The sequence below is a fragment of the Osmerus eperlanus genome, chromosome 6 (assembly GCF_963692335.1).
Source record: "Osmerus eperlanus chromosome 6, fOsmEpe2.1, whole genome shotgun sequence".
Classification (NCBI taxonomy): Eukaryota; Metazoa; Chordata; class Actinopteri; order Osmeriformes; family Osmeridae; genus Osmerus; species Osmerus eperlanus.
The window spans coordinates 10440168-10465133 of record NC_085023.1 but is presented as its reverse complement, the minus strand read 5'-3'; the positions used below and the strand labels follow the sequence as shown (position 1 = coordinate 10465133).

The window sequence follows — 24966 nt, the reverse complement described above, 5'->3', positions numbered from 1 at the left end:
CCCATTGACAAAATATTTAACCCTCGTGCTGCCTTCGGGTCACATGACCCAAAGGTTCATAACGAACCATCGTTGTGTTTACCCAATTTTACCCAATACAAAAACAAATAAAAATAATTTTCTTATAACCTTCGCAATGTGGGGGGTCTGAGACAGCCCAACGGTTAAAAGAAAATGCTTCACTTTGTTTTTGTATGCGGTAAAGTTGTCGCAATACGACGGTGGGTCACAATGACTGATGGGTCAGAACGACCCGAAGATAACACAAGGGTTAAGACCCAAGATATTCAACGAAGTCTATGACATGTGGCATGTGCTTATTTATGCACCTTTTCAGGTTTATGAACACACTGTGTTAAATGAGAATAGTTGTGTAACTTAACAGGAAAAGGTCTTCAGCAACTATAAATCCGTCCGTTATCTGCCGCTTGTCCGGGGGTCGGGTCGCGGGGGCAGCAACCTATGCAGGGAGGCCCAGACTTCCCTCTCCCCGGCCACTTCCACCAGCTCTTCCTGGGGGACCCCGAGGCGTTCCCAGGCCAGCTGAGAGACATAGTCCATCCAGCGTGTCCTGGGTCTTCCCCGGGGCCTCTTCCCAGTGGGACGTGCCCAGAACACCTCACCAGGGAGGCGTCCAGGAGGCATCCTGATCAGATGCCCGAGCCACCTCAACTGGCTCCTATCGACGCAGAGGAGCAGCGGTTCTACTCTGAGCCCCTCCCGGATTACCGAGCTTCTCACCCTATCTCTAAGGGAGAGCCCGGACACCCTGCAGAGAAAACTAATTTCAGCCGCTTGTATTCACAAAATCTCCTCCCCGACACGGAGATTGCACTCCACCCTTTTCCGGTCTATAACCATGGCCGCAGATTTGGAGGTGCCGATTCACATCCCAGCCGCTTCGCATTCGGTTGTGAACTGCTCCAGTGAGAGCTGAAGGTCACGGCCCGATGAAGCCAACAGGACCACATCATCTGCAAAAAGCAGCGACCTGATCCTGAGGTCACCAAACCGAACGCCCTGGCTGTGAATAGAAATTCTGTCCATATAAGTTATGAACAGAATCGGTGACAAAGGGCAGCCCTGGCGGAGTCCAACCCTCACCGGGAACAAGTTCGACTTACTGCCCCCCGAGGGACACTGTTGAACGCCTTTTCCAAATCCACAAAACATGTGTAGACTGGTTGGGCGAACTCCCATGCACCCTCCAGGACCCTGCAGAGGGTGTAGAGCTGGTCCACAGTTCCACGGCCAGGACGAAAACCACATTGCTCCTCCTGAATCCAAGGTCCCCCTTTTTAAAGAGGGGAACCACTACCCCAGTCCCCGATGTCCACGCGATGAGTCGTGTCTACCAAGACAGCCCTACAACATCCAGAGCCTTAAGGAACTCCGGGCAGACCTCAAATTACTTCTTTAAAGATCCCATGAAATGCTGTTTTTGGATTATTGTGACGTCACTGAGGGATTTTCAAAACAGAGCGTTTGAGCTCTCATTTTCTCAAAGGCGGAGAAGAATACACAGGGCTTGGTTTACACCTATTGAAATGTCTAGCTACTGGGGGACCAAAGGCAGGCTAGGGGAACTCATTAATGTTAAATAACCTCCTAAACTGAAGTTTTAATGTTATGGGACCTTTAATTACATACAAGCAACAATATTAAGATTTAGAAAATGCAACAACCAATGACACATTAGAACTGCATAAGAGATGTGATGCCCTAAAAAGCACTGAATTCAACTTCACTGAAATGGTCAAGTTGAAACAAAGAATACACAACAAGAATTTTCAATTTTTTTCCAAACTTTTTTTTATTTGATGACAATATACAAGAACATCTTGAGCACGAAGATCTTTCCTGGTTCACCCGTCTCACTGTTGGGACACAGGAAAACAAAAGTCAGGGAACATCAAGGAAGCGTCTACAATCTACTGACATTACTCAGGGACAAAATTACATCTGGGAGCTAAAGGTATTACTATAGGAAGAAGTTGACTAGGGCATCTAGAAAAAGGTAATGATATACAGACCTATGTCATGTATCATTACAAAATAACTTTACATGGCTAGATATAGTTACATTGCAGAATTTAACTCAGGGCAATGTAGTATGGGAAAGATAAATCAGACAGATCATGTTTTGTACACATTTGCGAAATGGTCTGAAATGTCAGGCTAAGGATAATATGCCCAAACGTGTCCTTCACTGGTGTTAACATGAACGATTTTAGTCTCATTCACCAGTTTAAACATTTTGACAGTCAACTGTTTTGACAATCTTTCTTAAATGTTTCCTTCATTTAGCATTTGTGAATGTTCGCATACAATCTTTAAAGATGTTAGCTAACCAATAGTCAAACTCCAAAAGAAGTGATGCCAGTGGTATATACTTAAATTTATAAGTGGGTAAATACACAATTAAATATTAGCACAAGCCAGCTGTATTTAAGGGGAAGAAAGGCTTTGTCTAGGGAGGGTAAAATTAGGATTTTAAAAGTGAAGAGAAGGGTCATTTGAATGTTTGGAGAGGTAAAGGGTAAGGCTGTGGGAGACTAGGGTGAAACATGCAGATACACAGGTCTATTAGGACATGGGATGTCATGTCCAACACAGAATAGAACACCATGCCCATTCTGCTTGTATACCTGAGTGACACCTTATTTCTGCAAAAGAAATCCATGGAAGGCCAAATAAAAGGCAAAAATTAAGAAGGTAACATTAGACTATTGAGCTACTAAGAAAACTGGGATCTCTGAAATCATGTGGTTGTTCCTATGCCATCACAGCCTATTGTGTCAAGTCTATCAAAGATTAAATCGTCAATTTGAGTTAATTTTAAGGATCTACAACCCCATTAGTGCCCAGTTTCAACACAAAATTAGTGCAATAAAATACTATATTTAGAAAATATAGTAAAAAGATGGTAGCGTGTAAATGGGAGGATATGGGGATGTCTTAGTTAGCTAGGACCACCACTCATAGGGTACTTATGCACACTGCAGTTAGTCTACTTCATAAACAACTTTACCTTCTACAGTCCCGTAGAACAATAAGAAAGAATGGAGGGAAATAAACAGAAAATGGTAAGAAATGCTAAACTGACAAATGGAGGAAAGAACAAAGTGAATTCCATGTCTGTCCTGGGCTTACTGTCTGATCTCCTTTAAGATGCACTGAAAAACATTTTATAGGTGAAAATGACAGCATGCGAGCCCCACCCATTACATGTGATCTAGTGCATAAAGGAGACCAGGTCTAATGGCCAGTGGTTAAACTGATGGATGTGCCCCGGTGAAGGAGTGCATTACCTTCTTGCCAGCGGCGCCAACACTGGCTTTCTTGGTGCCTCGTACTTTCTTCATTCTGTTCTTGCGTTCCTTGCGCTGTTTCCTGGAGGACTTCTTTTTCTCATAGAGGCCGTGCTGTTGGAACAGGAGCGTTACTACTTCTGCAAGCTTCGCCACAACCATAGAGAAAAACTTGTGTGTAACATATGCATGTTTGTGTCTGGGAATAACTTAGTTGCATGATCAAATTAGCTTCCTAGGTGAGTTCTGCTCAGAAAGCTATATCGCGCCATAAAAAGACAGGTATTGCTCAGGGATCAAGCATTTCAATGCAGATCTCGAACTCCCAGTTTCAACTTCACAGGATAAGATATTGGTGACATTTTAGTGGAGTGATGAGATGCACATCAATCAACACCGCGGTTCCTCACCCTGGCCAGTCTGTGCTTGGGCTCGTTCTTCTTGGCGTAGTCTAGAGAGTCGTAGACCATGGCAAAGCCTGTCGTTTTCCCACCACCAAATTGGGTCCTGAAGCCAAATACAAACACCACATCGGGAGTGGTCTTGTACATTTTGGCGAGCTTCTCCCTGATCTCAGTCTTGGGGACTGTAGCCTTGCCTGGATGCAAGACATCGACAACCTGACAGAAGACAGGAAGTATGGTCACAATCTTGTTAAACACAGGCACAACACCGTTCTGATGACTTATGAGCAAGTTAAGCGCATAGGCTTACCATCTGCTTCCTCTGAAGCAGCCGGTTTGTCATAAACTTCCGGGTCCTGACCGTTACGGTGTCGTTCTGCAACAACAGAACCATTTTCAAACAAAGTCCTATTTAGCATTAGTACATCAACACATTCCATATCTGGTCAGGAATAAGACCACAAATCTTGTCTTGTGAATAAATTGCTATTCATTTTAAGATGGCTGGCTCTGTAAGAATAATTGATTCAGTTCAATTTCTAACTACTCAAAACAAGAAAACAAGTCAGAACAGACATCGTTATAGAACAAGGCAATTTATCAAGCTTAACATGGTAGAAGCATCGTTTGTGACATTTCCTTGGATGCTAGGCTAGCTCTAAGGTAGCATACTCTGATAACCTTCCTACGATGCAATGCACAATACATAGACAACAAATATAACATGTTGCTCAACACTAGCTACTTAAATAGCTACCAAAATAGCCATCTATTCAGCAGTTTCACACTAGGGAAGATTGGCTAGCCAACTAGGTACTACCAACTGATGCCAATGTTGCTATCGTTAACAGATTTTGAGTGTACAATGGCAGTACTTCTGGCCGTTAAGTTATTCGATTGGCCATTGTACACGTTTATACGTATAAACTAACATTAATATAAAAATTCGGAAGAATCTCGCAGGACTATAAAAACATGCCATAGCTCATTAAACTAGCTGGACAGTGTGTGCCTCAGTACCGAAAGGAGACTGCTAGGCCACAGGTTTCATCCAGTTTGATAAACCGCTAACAAGCAAGCTCATCGTCTTAATAATTAAGTACTTTTGCAAAGGACATCTTCAACTAACAATAGCGACTTGTAAATACATTATATGGTAAGCGATGGCGAAGATAAAAAGGGATTTATTCACAAATTGTGCCACAACACTCACCATCTTGGCGTTAGCCTCTCTCAGGGACGTAGAAAAGAAAGAAGGACCCGCCGGAAGCCAATAAAATGCCTGAAATTTAGAACGTGCCGCTTTAGTTTGCCTGATGAAAAATATATTAAATGGCGCTAAAGCTATTGTATTTTGTAGCCTAATTTTGTACAAATATTCATACGTATTTCTTCAATAATGAACAACTATTCTGTGGCCAAGAATAATTCATAGAACAGAAATTGAATTTTTAAGTAAAACTAATAGCCTGAACGAGTAGCTAGCCTATAAGTTGTGTTTCTACCGAAATGCTATGAGGAACCCATACACCTGGCTGCGACACCCTGTGAACACCTTGATTAATTCTTCTTTCTTAATTCTTCAAGAACTCAACGACTGATATACAGTTATGCTCTGTCGAGACAACTATCATCTCAGTATGCCTGCGCCTCGTCCATTAATTGTATGTAGCGGGACAAGTTATCCCTTATTTCTCAGGGTGAGAAATGGTTGAAATGCGTGAGAAATACAAGGTGTTGCGTGAGAGCGTGAGAAATGGCTGAAATGCGGTGGGTAGGCCTGTCTTTGGATATAAATGAATCCAGTAGAAATCCGGTAAATTTATAGAAATTATTGATTATGCCGCCACAGAGTTCAGATTAGATAGTCAAAATAAAATATATATATATATATTATCCCAGGAACATTTATTTTATCTCTTGTAACATGGAACCTATACTTTGCATGTTTACATGCCTGTTTTTGTGGTTATGTGTCTTAAACTTGTATCAGTTCAATCAAATTCAATGTTTACTGTAGCCTACAACCAGCCCATAACAACAGATCGAGTAGGGCTGTTAGAACGAATAAGCAAACACAATAAATAGACCACTGGAGCAATTTGTTAATTTACTTGCAGGAATCAGTATGTTTGTCTGTCTGTGTGTGTCGGTGTCTGTGTGTGACAGTGTTTGTTGAATTTTTTCCATTATTGCTTTATATAGGGCACTCATTCTGCAATGTCCAATTGAATGCCAGGGTTTCTAGTGTTTTCAGCTTTGCATCTGTCCTACATTGCACCATGAAATAATCTCTTTAAAAGGCCCAGACAGTGAGAACAATGGCAAAAACAAGCCATAATGAAGTCCTCCACATTAAGGAACTTTATTTATCTGTAACAGTGTCCTCTGGCATTGACGTTTCTCTGAACATTAATGCATTAATTTGATTCAGAACTGAAGTCAAGTTTATTTCATATCTTATTGTGCAACAAATGTTAGCCCTCTATGCAAACCGCTGGCCTAAAGTGGGTTTCCAATTCAAACTTGGATGCCTTCAGAACAAAACAATCAAACGTATAAAAGTGCAATGCTAAGTATTTACAAATGCTTAGCATGACATTGTCCATTCCAATTGTAAGTCATGAGGCTTTGACACACAATGTTTCACTTCAAACAATCTGAATACAATGTATCAGTAACTCATAAAACAAATCTATGAAATGTATGTTGCATCCATGGATTGCTTGTTGACAATTTAGCTGTTATAATGACAAAATACAATCAGCAGAGAACTATGATTATGGTTAGGAAATATGTCTTCTTAATCAGTTTGAGCACTTGATGGACACTTGAACAGTAAGCTCTCATGTTTCACCCAACTTGAAACCGGTTGTAAAATAATAACATTAAACCCTTGCATGGTGGAAAGTGGAAATCTTCCAGCTGCTAAAAGAGAAAAATCTAAAACAATACAGTTTTCAAAAAATAAATCTTCACAAATTCATAATATAGTATTGACTTAGTCATTTAAAAATAAATATTTATGTTGAAGAGATTTGACAAAAAAGAAAATAAATGTCCACTCCAACATTCTGTTTACTGTATGTAAGGCATGGGTAGAGAGACTTGACACTAATGATTTAGTAAAGTATTAAAGAGAATAGTTATAGCACAGTGGGGATATATGTGTAGTTATCCAGTATCACATTTCTGATAGATTGAATTGGCTATGCCTATAGGATGTAAATTACAGCAGATTATTTGATCTTTTAGAGGAAACGTGAGCAGGGACTAGAGGTAAATCCAGACGGGATAGAAATTCCCTCATACAGACTTATTCTTGTCTACACATGCACTTCTTAATCTGTAATGCACTAGGAGGCAGTCTCACAGGTTGTGGGGAACAAACAGTCCTTAACCCTCGTGCTGCCTTCGGGTCACATGACCCAAAGGTTCATAACGAACCATCGTTGTGTTTACCCAATTTTACCCAATACAAAAACAAATAAAAATAATTTTCTTTTAACCTTCGCAATGTGGGGGGTCTGAGACAGCCCAACGGTTAAAAGAAAATGCTTCACTTTGTTTTTGTATGCGGTAAAGTTGTCGCAATACGACGGTGGGTCACAATGACTGATGGGTCAGAATGACCCGAAGATAACACAAGGGTTAATGTATCCTGATTCAGCTTTTGTTATTTTGAGAAACTGGTCTGCAAAATTAAGTTATTGAAAAATAAAATGCATAGAAAACACTTTAAGTTTCAACTTTTCAAAACATCTCATGGAATCTCATTCAAAAAATATTGTTAGGATCTACACCATTTCTGTAGTCATTTGTGGTCTCCTCTCCATGGTTCTCTCAGATGTAAATGGAAAATGAAAATATTCCAATCAATTACACAAAAGTATTCCAAAACACCTGACTTTTGTAAAATGTTATCTTTTATCTGTAACATAGGTGCAAAATGGATCATCAAAAGAAATCGCAGTCTTTAAATGAAAATGTAAAGGATATCAGCAGGTCCAAAACATTACTATTGAATTTCCTGCTGTAAAGTCAATGTTAGCAACCTTTTTTAATCATATGCTACTGGAGAGGTATTGGAGATAAGTGCCTGATCAAACATAACTTTCACGATAACTAATAATTAACATAAGAAAATCTAAATGGAAGGCCATTTGCAGATTATGTTGAAATGCCTGCAGTCCCAAAATATTTAATCACCATCAACTAAATTAAAAGGTTATTGATTAAAGATTATTTTACAAAAGAAAATGTAAAAAAATAAATTAAATAAAAATACTGTTTTACATATACTGTGTTATCAACTATTGAAGGTTTGGAATGACTATAGAATTTTCATCTTATTTGAAAAAAACTAAATTTCAATCACAGCATCCCTTTTTATTTTGTAAGCTTCACTGGTAACTTATCTGACTGAATAACTTGAAGTAACTAAGTTATCTTGGAGCAATTCAAGTATTTCTATAGCAAAAGATTACACCCAAACAATATTTGTTAAAGAAGATCATCAGTGAATGATAAAAATTGCAGTACACACTAATCCTGATTCTAAGGCCAGTACTTTGTTATCCAAAGTATAGTTTTGTATGGGTCCGGAGGGCTATTCCATATCTTAAGTGGTCAGTTTTACAGTGTGCTCTGGTAAAGATTCTGAGTGACATAATGGTTATGACAATAAGTTTAGACTTGGGAAAAACAATTGTTAATTTGGACAGTAGGCAGGTACTTTAAATTCAGACCCTTATAGTTGGGTTGATAAATACAACTTCTTGAAACCCAGAAACCTAACCTTTAACCGTTTCCAGAGTTGGCCCTAATGTACAGCACACTGTACTATATTCTTATTGTTTACACGTATCACAACCAGCAGCAAGACAGAGAGCTAAAGATGAAGGCTGCTGTGAGGGGCTCACAACATGTGTTTTTAAAAGCCAAGCCACTAGCACAAGTGCCAGGTCATTTTCTTGTTCTGGTCTGGTTCCTCAGCTTCAGATGTCCATCTCGAACTGAGAGTCTTCACCTTAAAGAAAACAAATAAATATCAGGGCAATAATGACCTTTTATACCACATATCATTAAAACATAAGAACACAAAGCGATGTATTATGTGTCTGACAATATACATAGCAGTTCTGTGAAGATGAACTGTCTGGTAACCCTTATAGCTCAACAAGAAAAATTAGTGGGTTCACCATTGGCTGGCTTGCCATCATGGTTCTTGATATGGTTATTTGCTTCATTCTTTCTGTTCTCACTCAGGACATTTTGGCTGGTCACCCCCGGGATAACAGGCAGATGGGCCGGGGGAGTTTGGGCAATGGGGGAATTACGACGGTCCAGTAGGAATTTACGGTCGTAGATTATTCGAGTGCCTGTGAAACACAAAATAACATGAAATGTATGAATTGTCTAACACTATTGTTATGAAAAAAATATGTATTTATTCCTGTGACTCAACAAATCGAATCTCTAATGTCAGGACAGGTTCCTAGGGCTTGGATAACAATCAACCGAAATAAAACAAGAATAAAACAAGAAAGCGAGAACGTCAAGACCACATGCAACCACGTTCATGTAGCGTTATTGACAGTGAAAAAAGATCGGGATGCAACAGATAATAAACACAAAAACTTAATCGTAATATCTATTATTATGATGTTTAAACGTAAGGAAGAAAGATTATTGCGTTAAAGACACACCATTCATTTAACCGCATGAGACGACGGGGGCGGGGCAAAGCATTGTTTTTGTTTTGGTGCTTTGACAGCAGAGTAGGCCACGTTTGGAAACCCATAGCATTGGTTACTGCAATTCTGTGCAAACTAGAGTGAAACCAAAATTGTCATTCCATTAATACATATAATACACAATAGTGTCCCCATTACCTCCCGGAGTGGTTGAAAATAAAGTGCCTCCAGGAGTGGTGCAATAGTCATGAGGTAGCTGCGTTGTATCGTTAATCAACACCGTCCTAGTAGGAATGGCCCTGCTCTCGCTAAGCTGACGACTGGTCGACATTTTAACCGAATTTGATTACAAATTAAACAATTGCAAACTATGGGTGGCTTTTCCCTATGGACGGTGGAACCCTCGGTCTTTCCCTCTCTTTTTTCTCTTCCTAATGCTTTCTTGTCGATCCGCTCGTCCTCCCAGCCGTCAAGCTCAGCACCGTCCGTTCCCTCCGCCAGGCAGGAAGAACAACAATCACCGGGCGGATATGAGGCAAGGGAAGTCAGCAAATTACGCAAATGCACGTGTATGAAGCTTTGGAAACGGAAATATGTATGTCGATATAGTACATTCAAGATAATAATAGACAACTAACAGAATGGTCTTAAGAAATCCGTTTATATATTTTTTTTATAGAAAAAGGCATACAAATATCTTTCTTTCGTTCTTTCTTTAAGCGCATGCGCCTCTGATTCCCCGATTCTTCTAATGGACCTGCCAGAGCGCCACCTAGTAGTAGTACGTGTGTAACCACACTAGCCCATCTCTGCAATACAGCAAGTCAAAATCAACCCGGCTGAAACATGAGCTTCACTGTCGAAGAGAGAGGAAACCCAAACACATTAAGCTATCGTTTGTTTTTCAGTAAGTGTACTTCACTTTTTGGCAAGTTGAAAGTGAAATTTAGAAGGCACAATGAATAGACGTGTCCTAATCTAGCACTAGCTAGGTTGGGCAGCTCCAAATGGCTAATCTAAGCCAGCTAGCATCCCACGTGTCACTTGTATTGTGATATTCTGGTCTAACCAAAGTAACCACACTTAAAATGGTTGTGTTTCTGGATGTAGCGTTAGGTAAATGAAATGACAATTGATCGCGAGATGTGCTAGTGCCTAGAAACGATACTATTGAAGTGACACCAACTGGGTTTGCCGGGTATCTAAAATCCGAAAAACTGGAATGAAAGAATTTAGTTAAACTACTGTCAGATTCTCGCTACTTTATTTGTTCTGTTGAAGATTATCCGTAGGGAGATAGTTTTATATACATACAATGTACGTAACGATATGGAAAAGGCTAGGCCTGCATTTCAGTTTTATTTCCTTTTGAAATTCTTGATGTTCTTACGCCCATCTGTCACCAGGTAGTGACAGCCAAGGGAGGGTGCCACCGTGGCGTCCTAGGTGTGGGGGGTGTAGTAACGTCACCAATGTTTTCTTATTCTCATGACATTGTATCCTCTCAGAAAATGCTGAAGGAAAGTACATCTCCCCATTCCATGATATATCAATGTATGCTGACGAGAGCCAGGTAAAGCATGCCACCGTTATACATTTAATCAAGTTATATAATTGATTCCCATTGGAATTGTGAATGTTATAAGTAGATGCAGGCAATAGGCTCAACCTTTGAATCAATGGTTAGAAAATGGGATTGGGAAGTATTTTGTTGCTGGGTTTCATAGTCTATTTGTCAAGCCAACAGATCTTTAGTCCTTAAATATGGGTTAACGTTTAATCATCGATACCTGTTATCTTATCTCTTAGGAATAACTTGGGTTATGTAATTTTGATGGCACTTTATGTCTTCAACTACTCATCTCTTCCAACATAATCATGTAGCCATAAAGGAACTGTACTATTGGTTTTCATTTATGTGACTGTAACTTTGTGAGGCACATGTATCAATTAGAATATTGTGGAATACATCTTTTTGCAATATGACAAACTGGTCTGTTTGCTGCAGCATATCTTCCACGTGGTTGTTGAAGTACCAAGATGGACAAATGCAAAGATGGAGGTATTGTGAAAATATTTTAATGGCATATTACTATTGGCTGCTCGGATTTTTAAATGAGTTAAAAATTAAGCTAACATGTACTTGTTGCTATTCAATACCTGTGTCGCTGAGGTGGGGTTCCTGTTTCTAAATAAGAATTAAAATAACAATGAAAACATGTTCTTGATTACATTATTTGAAGCTTCGAAGTACATGTTTTTCCCTTTTCTTTTTTTAGATAGCAACAAAAGACCCTCTTAATCCCATCAAGCAGGACGTAAAGAAGGGTAACTTGCGATATGTTGCCAACGTCTTTCCACACAAAGGTTACATCTGGAACTATGGAGCAATACCCCAAGTAATTATTTCGTACTCGGTAGAAAATGTGTATTGCATTTATAATAGGCCTGAACTGTTATTACATTTAATACAAATCACAAGAAATACCTAATTGGTGTCACAGTATTGAGCTGACACACTGTTTGTTGGTAGACCTGGGAAGACCCTGGACACAAAGACGGGGACACTGGATGCTGTGGTGACAATGATCCTATTGATGTTTGTGAAATTGGTACCAAGGTAAATCATACAAAATCAACAAACATGTTTAGGCTGCACAATACAGCGCTGATGCATTGAAGAGAGTGATTGTGCACTGTTTCATTCAGTACATGCTGTCATCATCCAGTTAACATACTCCAAAGTGATAACTTCAGCTACTTAAGCATATCTTTTTTTAAATCTTAAGTGTATACATGCATATTTATCTTTCTATACAAATGGACAGACAAACAATATAACAAAATGTGTTTCCTACAAAAGCATATTGTTTTGCAATAGTATGATAATGTCATGCAGACGATTTGCTGAGGTAATGTGTGACATCTTCCGTTTAGGTATGCTCGCGTGGGGAGGTTATCAAAGTAAAGGTACTCGGTATTTTGGCGATGATTGATGAAGGGGAGACTGATTGGAAAGTCATTGCAATTAATGTGGAGGATCCTGAAGCCAAGGACATGAATAGTGAGTTTGAGTTTCTAAAACTCTTAAAAGGCACCGAAAGCAGCACTTAGCAGTACTTTACGTCTCTAATGCCTGCAAATGTGTCTTTTCTCTGGATTTTGTATTTGAGATGACTGTCAAGAAACAACAACCCATGAAATGTTTGATACTTCTCTTTACAGATGGCGTTTTAGCTGCATTGTACTGTTTAATACTGTGGTTGAGACATTACTCTTGCACAATGCCTGGTCGCTGAGATACAACATCTCAGGGCTTAGTTTCAAAGGACCAATAGTGTATGTGTTTCTACTGTATTTATCCATTGTTTCCAAGCTCAACAAACTTTCTTGTGTGTTTTAGATATTAGTGATGTGCAGCGACTGAAGCCAGGCTACCTGGATGCCACTGTTGACTGGTTCAGGAGGTACAAAGTCCCAGATGGGAAACCAGAAAACAAATTTGCCTTCAATGGCGAGTTCAAAGACAAGGTGTGTACTGTAGCCTGAACTTTTCCAGCCTGGTGTGGGGGGTTTGCTTGAGCTTAAGCTGCTTTCTGCAATATAATTTCGCTCACCAGGCCACAATGTAAAATCCTGAGTTTCTGGTCGACTAATCATCTGGGAATGATTTCCTAATAAATGTAAAAGTGTCTCTCTTGTGGCCATTTTTGAAGTTGTAAAATTATGTGGCAACAGTTTGAGGCATATTCCAGTGGCTAGCTTTTATTAGGAAATCTCAGATGACATGTGTGTATTTCTTCTCTCAGGATTTTGCTATTGAAACAATCAAGAGCACCAATGGCTTTTGGAAGGCCCTCATCTCCCAACAAACCAAGGCTGGGGAACTGAACTGGTGAGAAGGAAGTTGAATATAGGACTTGATATTGAGTGTGCTAGATTGACTGCACCAAGTTTGTGTCCCAGAAGAGAGGGACAATGGTTAGAACAAAGGTTCGTTGTCAATTAATTTCTCATCCATGGAATTAGACTAAACCGTTTTGATTGCTCTCCCTTTCTGCAGTAAAAACACATGCGTGTCGACCAGCGACAGTCCGTTCTGCTGCTCAGGGGACGAGGCAAAGGCTGTTGTTGATGGGGTTGGTATCATCTGTGTCTGTACTGCTGTCATGTCTGCATGGTCTGCTCCAAAGAAATCAGCCACTTTTATAACATGGTCCTTTTTTTTGGTGTCTGCTTTTAGACATGCCCTTGTGGAACAAAAGATCCTATGCCTTCTTCAGGTAAGCTGTTTGGTTTCGGTTTGAATCCAGCCAACCAGGGGGGGGGGGGGTTGTCCCACTATATACATAAATTATCCCTTATTTCTGAAATGGATGAAATGCGTGAGAAATACAAGGTGTCTCAAGCAGTCTCACGGTGAATGCGTGAGACTTGAGAGCCCTGCACCTAATCATTGTTTTTCTGTTCCCCAGTTGATAAATGGTTCTACTATGAGAAGTGAAATCTTCACAAGATGAACCAACGAAAGCATACTTGAAGAGACATGCACTTGAAGCGACCACAGACTAGAGATTCTGAGTAGGTTCTGTAGAAAGAAAAGCAAAACTACTAAATCATGTCAAATTTGTTTTTCACTGTTATTTAACATGGATCTTTAAAACATGTAGATTTCAGGCATTGGCCTGCCTAGCTACTTCTGTACTGTATAGGGTAATCTAAATTGCTTTAATTAATAAAGCCTCCGTTTAAGTAGTCATTGAGGACTATTGATTTTTTAGTCATGTGAACATTGTTTTATTTTCTGCAGACTATCATTGATGGTTTACATTTTCTTGAAAGCAATCTCAAACCAAATGTGTCAAATGTAATGGTTTCGGATGAATAGGGCTACAAAGATACGTGTTGTACTGCCCTCTACTGGACTGCTTACCCACATTGTTGCCTCATTCGTTCATTAGATAAACATCTATATTTGGCAGTGCACATTGTTATTCCCTCGATATTAAGGATATAATAGTTAATTTAAATTTATTTAAATTTAAAGTGTGTCCAAGGATGAATCCCTGATCAACGATCGTTTTTTCTTCATGTACAAAAAAAATGTCAGCTGGACGGATCATATTTTCCCACGTGACCCACCTCGCCAAAAACAGTTGTTACGCAGTTCCGGTGAACTGTCAAATTTGGACCTGTCATTGACTGTGGTATCTAGGACTTAAAAGTAACGTTCGAGGAGTGGATTAACCGGCAAATAAAGGTAAAATAATACAGTACATCTCTTGCTTCCATATCTGTCCAATGCGGTCAGTACAGTTTAACGTTCAAGAGGTGACACCCATTCATTTCTGCATGGTTGAGCTATATTAATGGTGTTTTTAACTTTTTTTTTTTTTGTGCCTACTCAGCGTGTTTACAATGTTGTTTACTCCTGATCGAGTACTAGCCTACTCTTAACTAAGGGCATTGTCAGTGATCGATTTTACGTATGTTGATTGGCAGCCACCTAACTGGCTCCTGGCAAGCTGTGCTATTTAAGAGTCTGTGTTACATTTTCAATGTAACTTGTTAACGTACATTTGAGTAAAAACGTTTTCTTTTTAGTTCGCCATACTCCATATACAAATCTATTAAAGTATTTTTTGCATTCCTACGAGGTCACTGTCAAGATATTCACAGCAAGCACTGAGAGTAACAGCTGTTTGTGTGCGTGTTTGTGCGCGCATGTGTGTTTCAAGTACCTGGTATCAAGTGTCATCTGCTCACACAACTTGTCCGTGAAAATAGTTTGAGGCGCTGTTAGTCTAGCATCATCAGCCGGAATACTTAACGTATGTAATAAAGCTTGCTTGTAGATATTTGTATTTTCGTGAATGGCTTGATAGTAGCCCATTACTGTAGCCTACTTCAAGCTTACACATACCAACTAGGTAATCCCAAGTCATGAAATAAATTTGAACAATGAGCTTTCAGTACGAGGTTCCGTACTGTGATATTTGCTTAGCACTTCTTTTGCTAAGCAAATATCTTGTTAAATATCTAACCAATCTTGTTTAATCACTGCAAAAAAAACTTGCCTCAGAATTGTTGCTACATCTGGCCCTCCATCTTAAAGCAATAATTAAGTTGTTGAGTTGACGAAAGCATTAGTGTGTGCATGAATGTGATGTTTTTTTTTCAGGTTAAGGAAACAGACATGTCTTTTATATTTGATTGGATCTACAGGGGCTTCAGTGGTGTTCTACAATTATTAGGTTCGAGTTGTTTCACCTATTACATTATTGTTGATCAGTGTATTAAGTGTGCATTTCCCCCTAAACACATTCTACTATTCTATTTGTTTAAATGAAGTCATACATGATTAAATTGTATTTATTAAGTAACCTTTTAATTGTTGCCCAACAATCTGAAGTATCATGTTATGTTTACCTCTAGGTTTATACAAGAAGACTGGAAAGTTAGTGTTCCTTGGATTAGATAATGCTGGGAAAACAACACTATTACATATGCTCAGAGATGACAGACTGGGACAACATGTGCCAACACTACATCCGAGTAAGATTATGGCAAATGTGCCATAATGTCTTGTGTGTCTACATCCTTAATGTCATTGCAATCTCCATGCCCTTGTTTTGAAGCTGTGTATTTAGGTAGTGGGACTCTGCTTGGCTCGAGTTTTCCTGTACCCTATTGTAACTCATGGTCCTGTTCTTTTTTACCTCAGCATCTGAGGAGTTGACTATTGCAGGAATGACCTTTACAACATTTGATCTTGGTGGGCACACTCAAGGTGGGATATTATTGTATTAAATCATGTGAGAAGGTTCTGTTACAAAAGTGATCACATTGTGTTTTATGTGATTATCTTAGAGAGACAGTACGCCTAAAGTAGGTCGTTTACTTTAAAGACATTGGTTTGATTTTCCCAGCAAGGAGAATTTGGAAGAATTATCTCCCAGCCATAAATGGCATTGTTTACATGGTGGATTGTGCTGATCATGAACGACTAGGAGAGGCGAAAGTTGAACTCGATGTAAGTCTCTCCCTCTAGGACTCGAACAAATATTTATTTCAGATTGGGAACAACAAAAGACTCGCTGTATTTTTATTTGACCTTTCCAGGCACTGTTAACAGATGAGACCATCTCCAATGTGCCGGTCCTCATTCTTGGTAACAAGATCGACCGGCCAGAAGCCATCAGTGAGGAGGCACTCGTAGGAATGTTTGGTCTTTATGGTCACACAACCGGAAAGGTAAGGATGTCTGGTTGATCTTACTCTCTGTGGGTGGTTTCCTGAATTCAAATTAAGCCCAGTTATGTCTGTGCTTTCCCGACAGGGCAAAGTGTCTCTGAAGGAGTTGAATTTGAGGCCAATGGAGGTTTACATGTGCAGTGTCCTGAAGAGACAGGGCTATGGGGATGGTTTCCGCTGGCTCTCGCAGTACATTGACTGACCTTTTTTAATTTATCTTGTTTATCAAGGATTTTGTATATACACAAGACGACAAGTTGCACAAATCTACCTGCTGGATGTCTGTTATTGTAGCTACCAGCGTGCTATATTTATTTTGAGTTTGAGTGCCCCAAAATAATTTGTCTTGAGATTCTTTATACTCATTTGCTTGAATATCATAGGTCGCTAAAAGTGAATTCCATTGATAACTGAACAACTGTTACAAGCCATTATTGTGTGAAGTGAAATTCTAGAAGCGGTGTGTGATAATGTTCCATGCCAAAGCCAGGTAGAGTTCACCTGTGATTTCTTTGATTTTAAACTCAGTGCACCTTCACCTGGTAACACAGTGTGTTACCAGGTTGTGCACCAGGTTGTGTACCTTGTTGCACCAACTGCAATCACATAAATGTTCCAAACTTGGGGAATCCCCCCCCCATTTTAACTGAGCAGTAAGTAACCCCCTTCACGCTCACAGATTAGAACATGTCATCCTTCTCAACTGGTTTCTAACCATGGTGTATTTTTAGTCTGCGGTATTGAATTACAGAGAAGGGGATTAGTTTAAGAGTTTCAGGTTTGTTTCTTTTTAGCAGCGCACATCTTCAGCTCATGAAAATCTAAACAGACATTTAGACATTCTCCTATCTAAAAATGTGTCCTGGATCACATCACATGATCATACAGAAAACGGGTGGGGAATGGTCTGATCACAGCTGTACTTTGGCATATTGACTATGAAGTTGAATAGCTGGATTACATTTTCAGAATCCTGCTTTATTTGATACTTTGTAAGTGTGCCATATGAGGATTACAGACCACAGAAGTATTATTAAACAGTGAACACTAAACAAGTTCTCTCCATATCAGCATTAATATTTTGATTGTTACGTGTTTTGCTTAATCCCTATTTAAATACCACCAGCCAAATTAATGAATGTGACCACAAGTGCATTATTTCTCCTATTTTGAAGTGAATTCGTTTTATTTATTTGTTTGTCTACTAAAATAACTTTTGTACAGTATCAGGATTTCATAACAGTGGCAGAAGTCATGACAAGCCATGTAAGTGATTCCATATTATCTACAATGCTCAACCTACCTACGTATTTTTTATGGTTAATTTACTGTTAACATTTGAACTTGGTGACTATCTACTGTTCACACAATGCAGATATGATATGAGAGTACTTATGTTTTACTGAGAAGTGAGGTACGTGACGCTACCTGGGGGTGCAATAATACATTTTGTAAATAATCACTTAGCATGCAGTTTATCTGAAATGATGTCACTGCCAGCACAAAATTGGTTATTCATGTATTATAGTATTAGGCTTTGATCGAAATCTGAATAAATATGTTGGTCAATTATCTGAGTCGTTTGTCTCTTTACAGCCTATCCCTGCTTACAATTCATTCATAAATTATGTTACATGATTCTGATAAGCACCTGTCTAAAGATCACTACGCTCTTTCATGTTTCAAATCAGTCAAATGGCCAACTTAGGCATAGACATAATAAAGAGTAGACGCCGCATCGACCACTACTGCCTACTGGCAAGTTTTAAGTTCGCCACACCACAGAATAACGTGTTATTAACTACCCATCCAAAATTCGAATGAAAAAACAACACCGACAAGTATGTTAAATTAGGCTTTGAAATCGTGAAAAAATCAGCAGTCTTCTCTGCTTGAGACTGGGGGGGGCGTGTCGCCTGAAGGAGCTGAAGCTCCGCCCCTCGCTGCCTAGTGCCTACCTCCGACCCAGAGCCATAGAAAAAGAGTTGCGACACGCTTTGATCTCGCCGACACGTGATCACGTGGTTCATTGTAGCTCGCTGTAGTTCAAAAAAAAAAAAACACTGCTGTCAACCGGTTTGAATGGTTTTCAATGAAGCTTGCCAACGGAAGTCGCTTTCTCAGGCAAATGATGAATGAAACAGGCTCGGTTAAAGAAATCCGATATTCTGGCTATCTTCAGCAGACTCATATCTACAAAAGGCAGTCATCCCTGACGTGTTTGGTGTAGAATGGAGTGAAATACAACATTGTGAACACTCACTGCCAGTGAAACACAGGAAAAAAGCTAGAGCTTTTTTGTCACGTGGTTCCGGTAGCTCCCTGTAGTTAAACAAAACCCCCACTGCTGTCAACCTGTTTGAATGGTTTTCGGCGGGACAGACAGCAGCACCATCTCGATTCACGGACATTTTCGGTATATTAACACAATGTCAATTGGTTACTGGTGTGTTGTATCATGTATGTCTGATACTTTATTAACATGTATGTATTACATGAACTTATACATAACGCAATATTGTGAAGCAGAGCTAGAAATGGCTATGCTAGCTACCATACTGTACAAACTGTACTGTACCATACTGTACATACCAAACAGTAGCCTAATGAGGACTATATTGTTCCACTTAACGTTTAACCTTAGACGGTTGAAGTAAATGGGTCTTGTTAAACGTTTTTTTATTCATCAGCCCACTTACAATTTAGCCTACCACATTAACACTTATATTTGTAGTACTTGATGCAAGTTGAATCTAACCATTATCACCATTAACTGCTCAATTTAAGACAAGAAAGGAGTTTGGTAAATAGAACAGAATAAACAAGGCAACCAACTGCATTCAATAAAACATTTTATTGTACAATATGTCCTGTGTTCTTCCACTCCTTGTGTTTGTAGTGATCCGGTGATCTTCTGGCTATGATACATGTACAGCTAGCTAGAGTAAAAGTGTTGCTTACGTAGACCTACAGTCTAGCTCCAACTGCATTTAGAATCTAACAAGCTTACGATAAACTTTAACTAAAGCTGGCTATATAAAATACTACTAATAACAATTGATATGTGGTGGTCGAAATATGAAAAAATGCAGGATTTTCGTGAATTTACCAGCTAACTTGCTTCGGACCACTTAATTTGCAATTCATTGTTGCTAGCTCTACTAACTAGGCTAATAAGAGCTATATATAGAACACTTTGTATGCCAACGAACACCAATAATTAGAACTAATTTGACAGACTATAAGCCAACTGACTTCTGGTTATGATACACGTGCTCTCTAGCTAGCTTCAGTAAAAGTGTTGCTTATGTTAGATACTAGCTAGACCTACAGTCTAGCTCTAACTGCGTTTCGAATCAAACAAGCTATAATCTTACGATAAACTTTATCTAAAGTTAGCTATATGAAATACTACTAATAACAATTGATATGTGTTGGTAAAAATATGAAAAAATGAAGGATTTTCATCAATTTACCAGCTAACTTGCTTCGGAGACACTGAAAATGAATGGGGTTGAACGGTGGAAAATGCAATGTTTGGAACTACAGGTCGCATGTGACACGCTTTACTTCCGCATTCCTCGATAACAATGGGAGTCTATGGAAGTGTCGCAACTCTCTTTTTCTATGGCTCTGCTCCGACCCAGATAATGGACGCTATGTCAAGCCGAACAAAACCGTATAGAATTAGAATTTATTTGTTCAATGAGTGAAACATACAAATGCATATAAGTGAAATGTTCCCCTGAGCTGTACCAGTAAAAATGGACACCAGAGACAGCAGACAGTGAGCTCTCCAACTAGGCTACTTCTAACACATTAGCTACCATTTCACCAAAATACCATCATTCTACACCGAGTAGCCTAATATCAATTTAGCGGTTTGCACTAACTCATAGCAGAGATACCTCTGGAAAAGTTATCTAGTATAATTATAACAAGCACACAGAACTGAGTGATGAACTGCTGGCGGCGGTGGATGGTCCAGGTGCAACCGGAGGATGAACGGCCGGAGGGGCGATGCTCGGTACGGCTCCGCGCTGCAAGAGAAGCCGTGTGTTGGTGAACCTCGTCTGTCTCTGGTCCATGTAAAAACTGTCCGCCGTGAAATGGTCAGTGCAGAAGCGGCTGTTGGAGTTTATCCGAAGCTTTCCATGAGCGTGGCTCTTCACAAAATCTATCCCCTATCACAACACCCTATCTATAGGGTGTTGTTCGGGCAGACCTGCCCCCACTGCTAAAAAAAATCCTAAAGGAAACACTGTACAGTCTGTGCCACTTGTGTAAAATTTGCTGGCCAATGTTATACCAGTAATATTTGTTTTATTTCTACAATAGCATTCTTGTGTCAGTTGTAATCTAAGTCATTGTAATGGAATATGACTTATAAAGTAGGGGTGGTGAAAAAAATGATTCACGATTCAGTCTTTTTGAGACTTGGGCTACATCGATTCACAAATGTAAAAAATTGATTTTTATTTTTTGTAATGTTTTTTTTCTTAATTTTAAAATCGATTCGTGACCCCAAGAATTGATTCGAATCGTGAGGCACCAAAAGATTCCCACCTCAAGTCTCTCAGTTCATAGCGGGTGAACACCGGCCGGTGCAGTTAACATAGCCTAGCTAGCTGGCTGCGATTTTAGTACAGTAATATCAAAGATCCTTGCTCCTTCTCAACTCTATGGTAATATTATATTCACAAAATACAACCAATAGTGCGGTAATGTTAAATCTTACTTGTGAAAAGTAATCCCCCGAGCCTTGTTTGCGATTGTCCGCCGATTTGAGCAGGAATATGCTGCACAGTGCTCTGGCATCTTATTTCTTCTGCTGCTACGCGACTAGGAGTATGACCGGTTCAAGATGGCGGCCGCATTTCTTGTGCCCAGCAGCCAATGCGGCGTCTACTCTTTATTATGTCTATGAACGTAGGTTCCTTGTCTCCTCTTGCGAGCACGTTCAGAACAGAGCCAATGGCTTTCGTTCAGAAGACACGTCAGCCAATCCCCTCGCTTTCACCAATGAACTCGAGGAAGTAGAGGTTGTAAATAACTGGTTGCACGGATCCGCAGCTCAGCTACCGATAATGTTCTGCATCTTGTCAGTTTTCATCGACTTTTTAGCTGCCCATCATTATCTTCTCACTGACATTTATAATCAGTAGAGCTAGTTGTAATGTTTTGAAAGATGTGTCTTATTGTCGGGGTAGCCTACATACTAACTAACTAACTAACTTGTAGCTAGCTAGCTTCCGCCATAACAAGCTAACTGTGCAGGCTGTGTGTGAACAGTCTACAACAAGTAAGAGTTGACATTCACAACTACAAAGTAATTAAATGGAATCGACAGAAAGGGCTTGTTGTATTGTTACAGTATCCGGGTCTTTCTCTGATCAGAAGCCTCTGAGCTGTAGTGGTGTCATTCTGAACCCACAGGCAGGAATCGTTCTCTGTAGTGGTCTGTTGTTCTCTCGATTTATGAATACCAAAGAATCTGTCTCCTCAGACCTCAGATTTATGCCACCCGACATTTTTAATGACAATCTAAAAATATGTTTAAACTACTCGGAGCAACGAGACCTGGAAACAAACCAGTGCGCTTATGAGGCATGCACGGTGGCCGACAGCCCCTCGTCACACCCGCTTCAGGCCACAGCAGAGCTTCTTTTTTTAATCAACTGTGTGGAGTTCAGAAAAGCTTTTCTCAATATGTTCAGAGGATCAGATACATGGGGTTTCTACGGTGGCGAGGAGGAGGCAGAGATGGTCAGGGACTCTGAATTCCTGAGCTGGTTTGCTGTGCTGAAGGCACCTGGTTTGAAACCAGGTGTGTCCAAATCAGGACCTATACCCATGGTTAACAGCTCTTCTCTCCGAAAGGGGTGCCCAGTATTGGCGTGCGGCTCTCCATTTGGCGATCTATGCCCTGATCTCTTCATGAGCACCCTGAGCAAGGGCATCATCAGTAACTTGGCTGGGGAGGAGAATGTCGTCATCCTTACAGATGCCCGGTGCCTACCTGGCACTGAGGGAGGGGGGCTCTTCATCCGTAACGGAGACCAGGCATACCTTGCTGGCTTAATTGTGTCTCCATTGTGCTGGAAAGCCAGTGAGTTGATTGGACTGACACTGGTGTGCTCTCTCCAACTGATCCTGAAGAACATAATGCGTTGTATGAAGATTCATGATCCTATGGGAGACATCCACCTTCAACAGGACCCCACAGATTTTCAGAGTAGAAGCCAAACTTGGGCCATCCAGAGATATCCCACTGTGGCCTTGGTAGATAGCGGACAGTTTTGGGGCTCCGGGATCCTTGTCAGCCCTCAGTTGGTTCTGACCTGCAGGCATGTTGTCAATGGAAAATCTGTCGTCACCTTGAAATTTGACAGCAATGACAGGTAAACCCGTTGACCTACACTTACTAACCCTTATCAAGTGGCCTGTCCTTTCTTCTTTTGGAACTTTAATGAAGAAGATGCCTAATCTGCTGGAATAGTTTCCCAAGCTTACTCGTCTTTTTATTTTGCTCCACAGGTACAATGATGTGATGGGAGATGTGCTTTACTCCACCAAGGACTCTTCACCCTATGATGTAGCCATCGTACAACTGAGAGACCCCACCCCCGAGGCAGTGATGCCACGTTTGGCCACATCATTTCAGCTAGGTCATACAGTCACTGAGAAATATAGTAAAGTAGCTGCACAATTAATTAATTGTAAACTTTTAAGCATGTTCTACCATTACTGTGTCAGGAAATGATAATAGTTGGTAACGGAAGGCTACAATATATACTCACTGACAGCTTCTCTGGGCGTACATGTCCCCCCCCCCCAGGTGAAGACGTTGTGGTGGTGGGTTATGGTGCGCTGGGTCAAAGGTGTGGTGGCCCCTCCTTGACTCGCGGCATTCTCTCCAGGGCCGTGAGCAGGTGTTCCGAGACTATCATGCTGCAAACCACCTGTGCAGTACAGGCAGGAACCAGTGGGGGCGCTGTGGTGCGTGTGAGTTCAGGCGAGCTGCTCGGTAAGGATTGCCTTATTGGATGTATTCCTAATTATTGGTTTATACCACTATACGTATGAATGATACAACAATAACATCTGGAAGTTATGAATGTAACATTCTATTTAGATTTTATTTTCACGAATGATTAATGAAACATTCAAAACAGTAGGGGGCACTCATTGACTGCAGTTTATGTCAGTAAGAGTAAGGACCTGTCATCTTGTGTACATTGGGGGGTGGTTCATTGCTGTAACTGTATTTCAGGTCTGGTATCCAGTAACACCAGGGACTTTGCTGCTAAGGTGACCTACCCACATCTGAACTTCAGCATCCCAGTGACTGTGCTCCAGCCGTTGCTGCGGCGATACGCCCAGACGGGTGATGTTGGCCTGTTCAGGGCCTTAGACGAGACAGAGGAGGGGGTCAGGAGGGTTTGGAGACTACAGGCTCCTCAGAGCAAACTGTGACTGAACGATGACTAAGAGACACCCTGCCAAGCAAGCAACATTCTCAGTGTTAGGCAATAGCACTTTGCTCAACCTAGATACCAAGTACCTTCATTTCACAGAGAACATTCACAACAGCGAATTAGCACTTAAAATGGTTTGATTATGATAACCTATTATGTTATTCTTATCCAAGTGCCTGTCAAAATTGAACACAGTGTGAAACATGACCCACCAAAACATTATTTTTGAGGGAGAAATAATTTTTTATATGTCTATGTGGTATCCTCAATAAATGAATAAGCAGTTTTGTAATTTTTGTTGAAAGTGTCATACAATATAATTGTATATATAACAATATATAATATAATTATTTTTGTTATTGCTACTGGTAAAAAGCAAACAACTGTTTTAAGATTCACACACAAATTGTATAAGTTCACTAGGAAGTAGAGGAGCAGAACCATAAAGTTCAGGTAATGTTTCACCCAGATTTTCAAAAGTGGTGGGGAAGTTACGCCCTCTCCTCAGAGATGATTTGGGGAGAAAAAGCAACGTTTCGTGTCATCATTCCTGTGAACAATTCTCTTGTGTTTTTCAGGAAATGGTCAGACACAAATTAATCATATGTTTTTATGGTACTAGCCTTGGAACCCCTGACATTTAAAAAAAAGCACATGATCGAAAACAGGTGGTCTTTTTTTGTCTTGTCCCGAGCACTTTGACACCCTATAGTCGAATAGATATCACGCAATAAAAGCCTGAATGATTCATGTTTTTTGTCATATTAAACAGATCTACTGAGAGTACTAGATGTTGTATGACACTACCCAGATAGGGATGCTT

At 40.2% G+C, this 24966-nt stretch overlaps 5 protein-coding genes across 7 annotated transcripts; 3 read left to right on the top strand and 2 right to left on the bottom strand.

Annotated features, from left to right (window-relative positions):
* Nucleotides 1-1787: 1787 nt before the first annotated feature.
* On the bottom strand, nt 1788-5005 carry rps24 (ribosomal protein S24). 2 transcript variants are annotated; one of them, XM_062463395.1, is made up of 5 exons: nt 4929-5005; nt 4026-4091; nt 3722-3931; nt 3312-3425; nt 1788-2666 (listed from the first exon to the last, which is right to left on the bottom strand). In XM_062463395.1, exons 1-5 carry the CDS (start codon nt 4929-4931, stop codon nt 2661-2663), a joined length of 399 nt encoding a protein of 132 aa, XP_062319379.1. In that variant the 5' UTR covers nt 4932-5005; the 3' UTR covers nt 1788-2660. The 2 variants fall into 2 exon arrangements, with proteins under 2 accessions (XP_062319379.1, XP_062319380.1); XM_062463396.1 differs by having other exon boundaries at nt 1788-1877; nt 4929-5003.
* Nucleotides 5006-6056: 1051 nt separating this feature from the next.
* Nucleotides 6057-9932, bottom strand: eif4ebp2 (eukaryotic translation initiation factor 4E binding protein 2). The gene is made up of 3 exons (XM_062463406.1): nt 9610-9932; nt 8917-9096; nt 6057-8744 (listed from the first exon to the last, which is right to left on the bottom strand). The coding sequence occupies exons 1-3, from the start codon at nt 9740-9742 to the stop codon at nt 8713-8715; spliced, it is 345 nt and encodes a 114-aa protein (XP_062319390.1). The 5' UTR covers nt 9743-9932; the 3' UTR covers nt 6057-8712.
* A 226-nt stretch (nt 9933-10158) lies between these two features.
* Nucleotides 10159-14170, top strand: ppa1b (inorganic pyrophosphatase 1b). Its single transcript, XM_062463403.1, has 11 exons — nt 10159-10318; nt 10920-10984; nt 11420-11473; nt 11691-11810; nt 11945-12031; nt 12349-12475; nt 12815-12942; nt 13221-13306; nt 13475-13550; nt 13655-13694; nt 13887-14170. Exons 1-11 carry the CDS (start codon nt 10258-10260, stop codon nt 13913-13915), a joined length of 873 nt encoding a protein of 290 aa, XP_062319387.1. The 5' UTR covers nt 10159-10257; the 3' UTR covers nt 13916-14170.
* A 350-nt stretch (nt 14171-14520) lies between these two features.
* sar1ab (secretion associated, Ras related GTPase 1Ab) lies at nt 14521-18237 on the top strand. The gene is made up of 7 exons (XM_062463405.1): nt 14521-14671; nt 15593-15665; nt 15847-15966; nt 16136-16201; nt 16341-16444; nt 16534-16665; nt 16751-18237. The coding sequence occupies exons 2-7, from the start codon at nt 15608-15610 to the stop codon at nt 16865-16867; spliced, it is 597 nt and encodes a 198-aa protein (XP_062319389.1). The 5' UTR covers nt 14521-14671; nt 15593-15607; the 3' UTR covers nt 16868-18237.
* A 3594-nt stretch (nt 18238-21831) lies between these two features.
* On the top strand, nt 21832-24889 carry tysnd1 (trypsin like peroxisomal matrix peptidase 1). 2 transcript variants are annotated; one of them, XM_062463394.1, is made up of 5 exons: nt 21832-21967; nt 22546-23066; nt 23203-23333; nt 23504-23692; nt 23939-24889. In XM_062463394.1, exons 2-5 carry the CDS (start codon nt 22603-22605, stop codon nt 24139-24141), a joined length of 987 nt encoding a protein of 328 aa, XP_062319378.1. In that variant the 5' UTR covers nt 21832-21967; nt 22546-22602; the 3' UTR covers nt 24142-24889. The 2 variants fall into 2 exon arrangements, with proteins under 2 accessions (XP_062319378.1, XP_062319377.1); XM_062463393.1 differs by lacking the exon at nt 21832-21967 and having other exon boundaries at nt 22003-23066.
* Nucleotides 24890-24966: the final 77 nt, after the last annotated feature.

Coding starts and splice junctions, on each gene's coding strand:
- rps24 (XM_062463395.1), bottom strand. Junction 3,932..4,025: donor TGCTTCAGAGGAAGCAGATG/GTAAGCCTATGC, acceptor GTCTTCTGTCAG/GTTGTCGATGTCTTGCATCC. Junction 3,426..3,721: donor CCAAGCACAGACTGGCCAGG/GTGAGGAACCGC, acceptor CTGTTCCAACAG/CACGGCCTCTATGAGAAAAA.
- eif4ebp2 (XM_062463406.1), bottom strand. CDS start 9,742: ATGTCGACCAGTCGTCAGCTTAGCGAGAGCAGGGCCATTCCTACTAGG. Junction 9,097..9,609: donor ATTTTCAACCACTCCGGGAG/GTAATGGGGACA, acceptor TGTGTTTCACAG/GCACTCGAATAATCTACGAC. Junction 8,745..8,916: donor TGATGGCAAGCCAGCCAATG/GTGAACCCACTA, acceptor GTTTTCTTTAAG/GTGAAGACTCTCAGTTCGAG.
- ppa1b (XM_062463403.1), top strand. CDS start 10,258: ATGAGCTTCACTGTCGAAGAGAGAGGAAACCCAAACACATTAAGCTAT. Junction 12,476..12,814: donor TGAAGCCAAGGACATGAATA/GTGAGTTTGAGT, acceptor TGTGTGTTTTAG/ATATTAGTGATGTGCAGCGA. Junction 13,695..13,886: donor AGATCCTATGCCTTCTTCAG/GTAAGCTGTTTG, acceptor TCTGTTCCCCAG/TTGATAAATGGTTCTACTAT.
- sar1ab (XM_062463405.1), top strand. CDS start 15,608: ATGTCTTTTATATTTGATTGGATCTACAGGGGCTTCAGTGGTGTTCTA. Junction 16,445..16,533: donor AGGCGAAAGTTGAACTCGAT/GTAAGTCTCTCC, acceptor TGACCTTTCCAG/GCACTGTTAACAGATGAGAC. Junction 16,666..16,750: donor ATGGTCACACAACCGGAAAG/GTAAGGATGTCT, acceptor CTTTCCCGACAG/GGCAAAGTGTCTCTGAAGGA.
- tysnd1 (XM_062463393.1), top strand. CDS start 22,003: ATGGAATCGACAGAAAGGGCTTGTTGTATTGTTACAGTATCCGGGTCT. Junction 23,334..23,503: donor GGCCACATCATTTCAGCTAG/GTCATACAGTCA, acceptor CCCCCCCCCCAG/GTGAAGACGTTGTGGTGGTG. Junction 23,693..23,938: donor GAGTTCAGGCGAGCTGCTCG/GTAAGGATTGCC, acceptor ACTGTATTTCAG/GTCTGGTATCCAGTAACACC.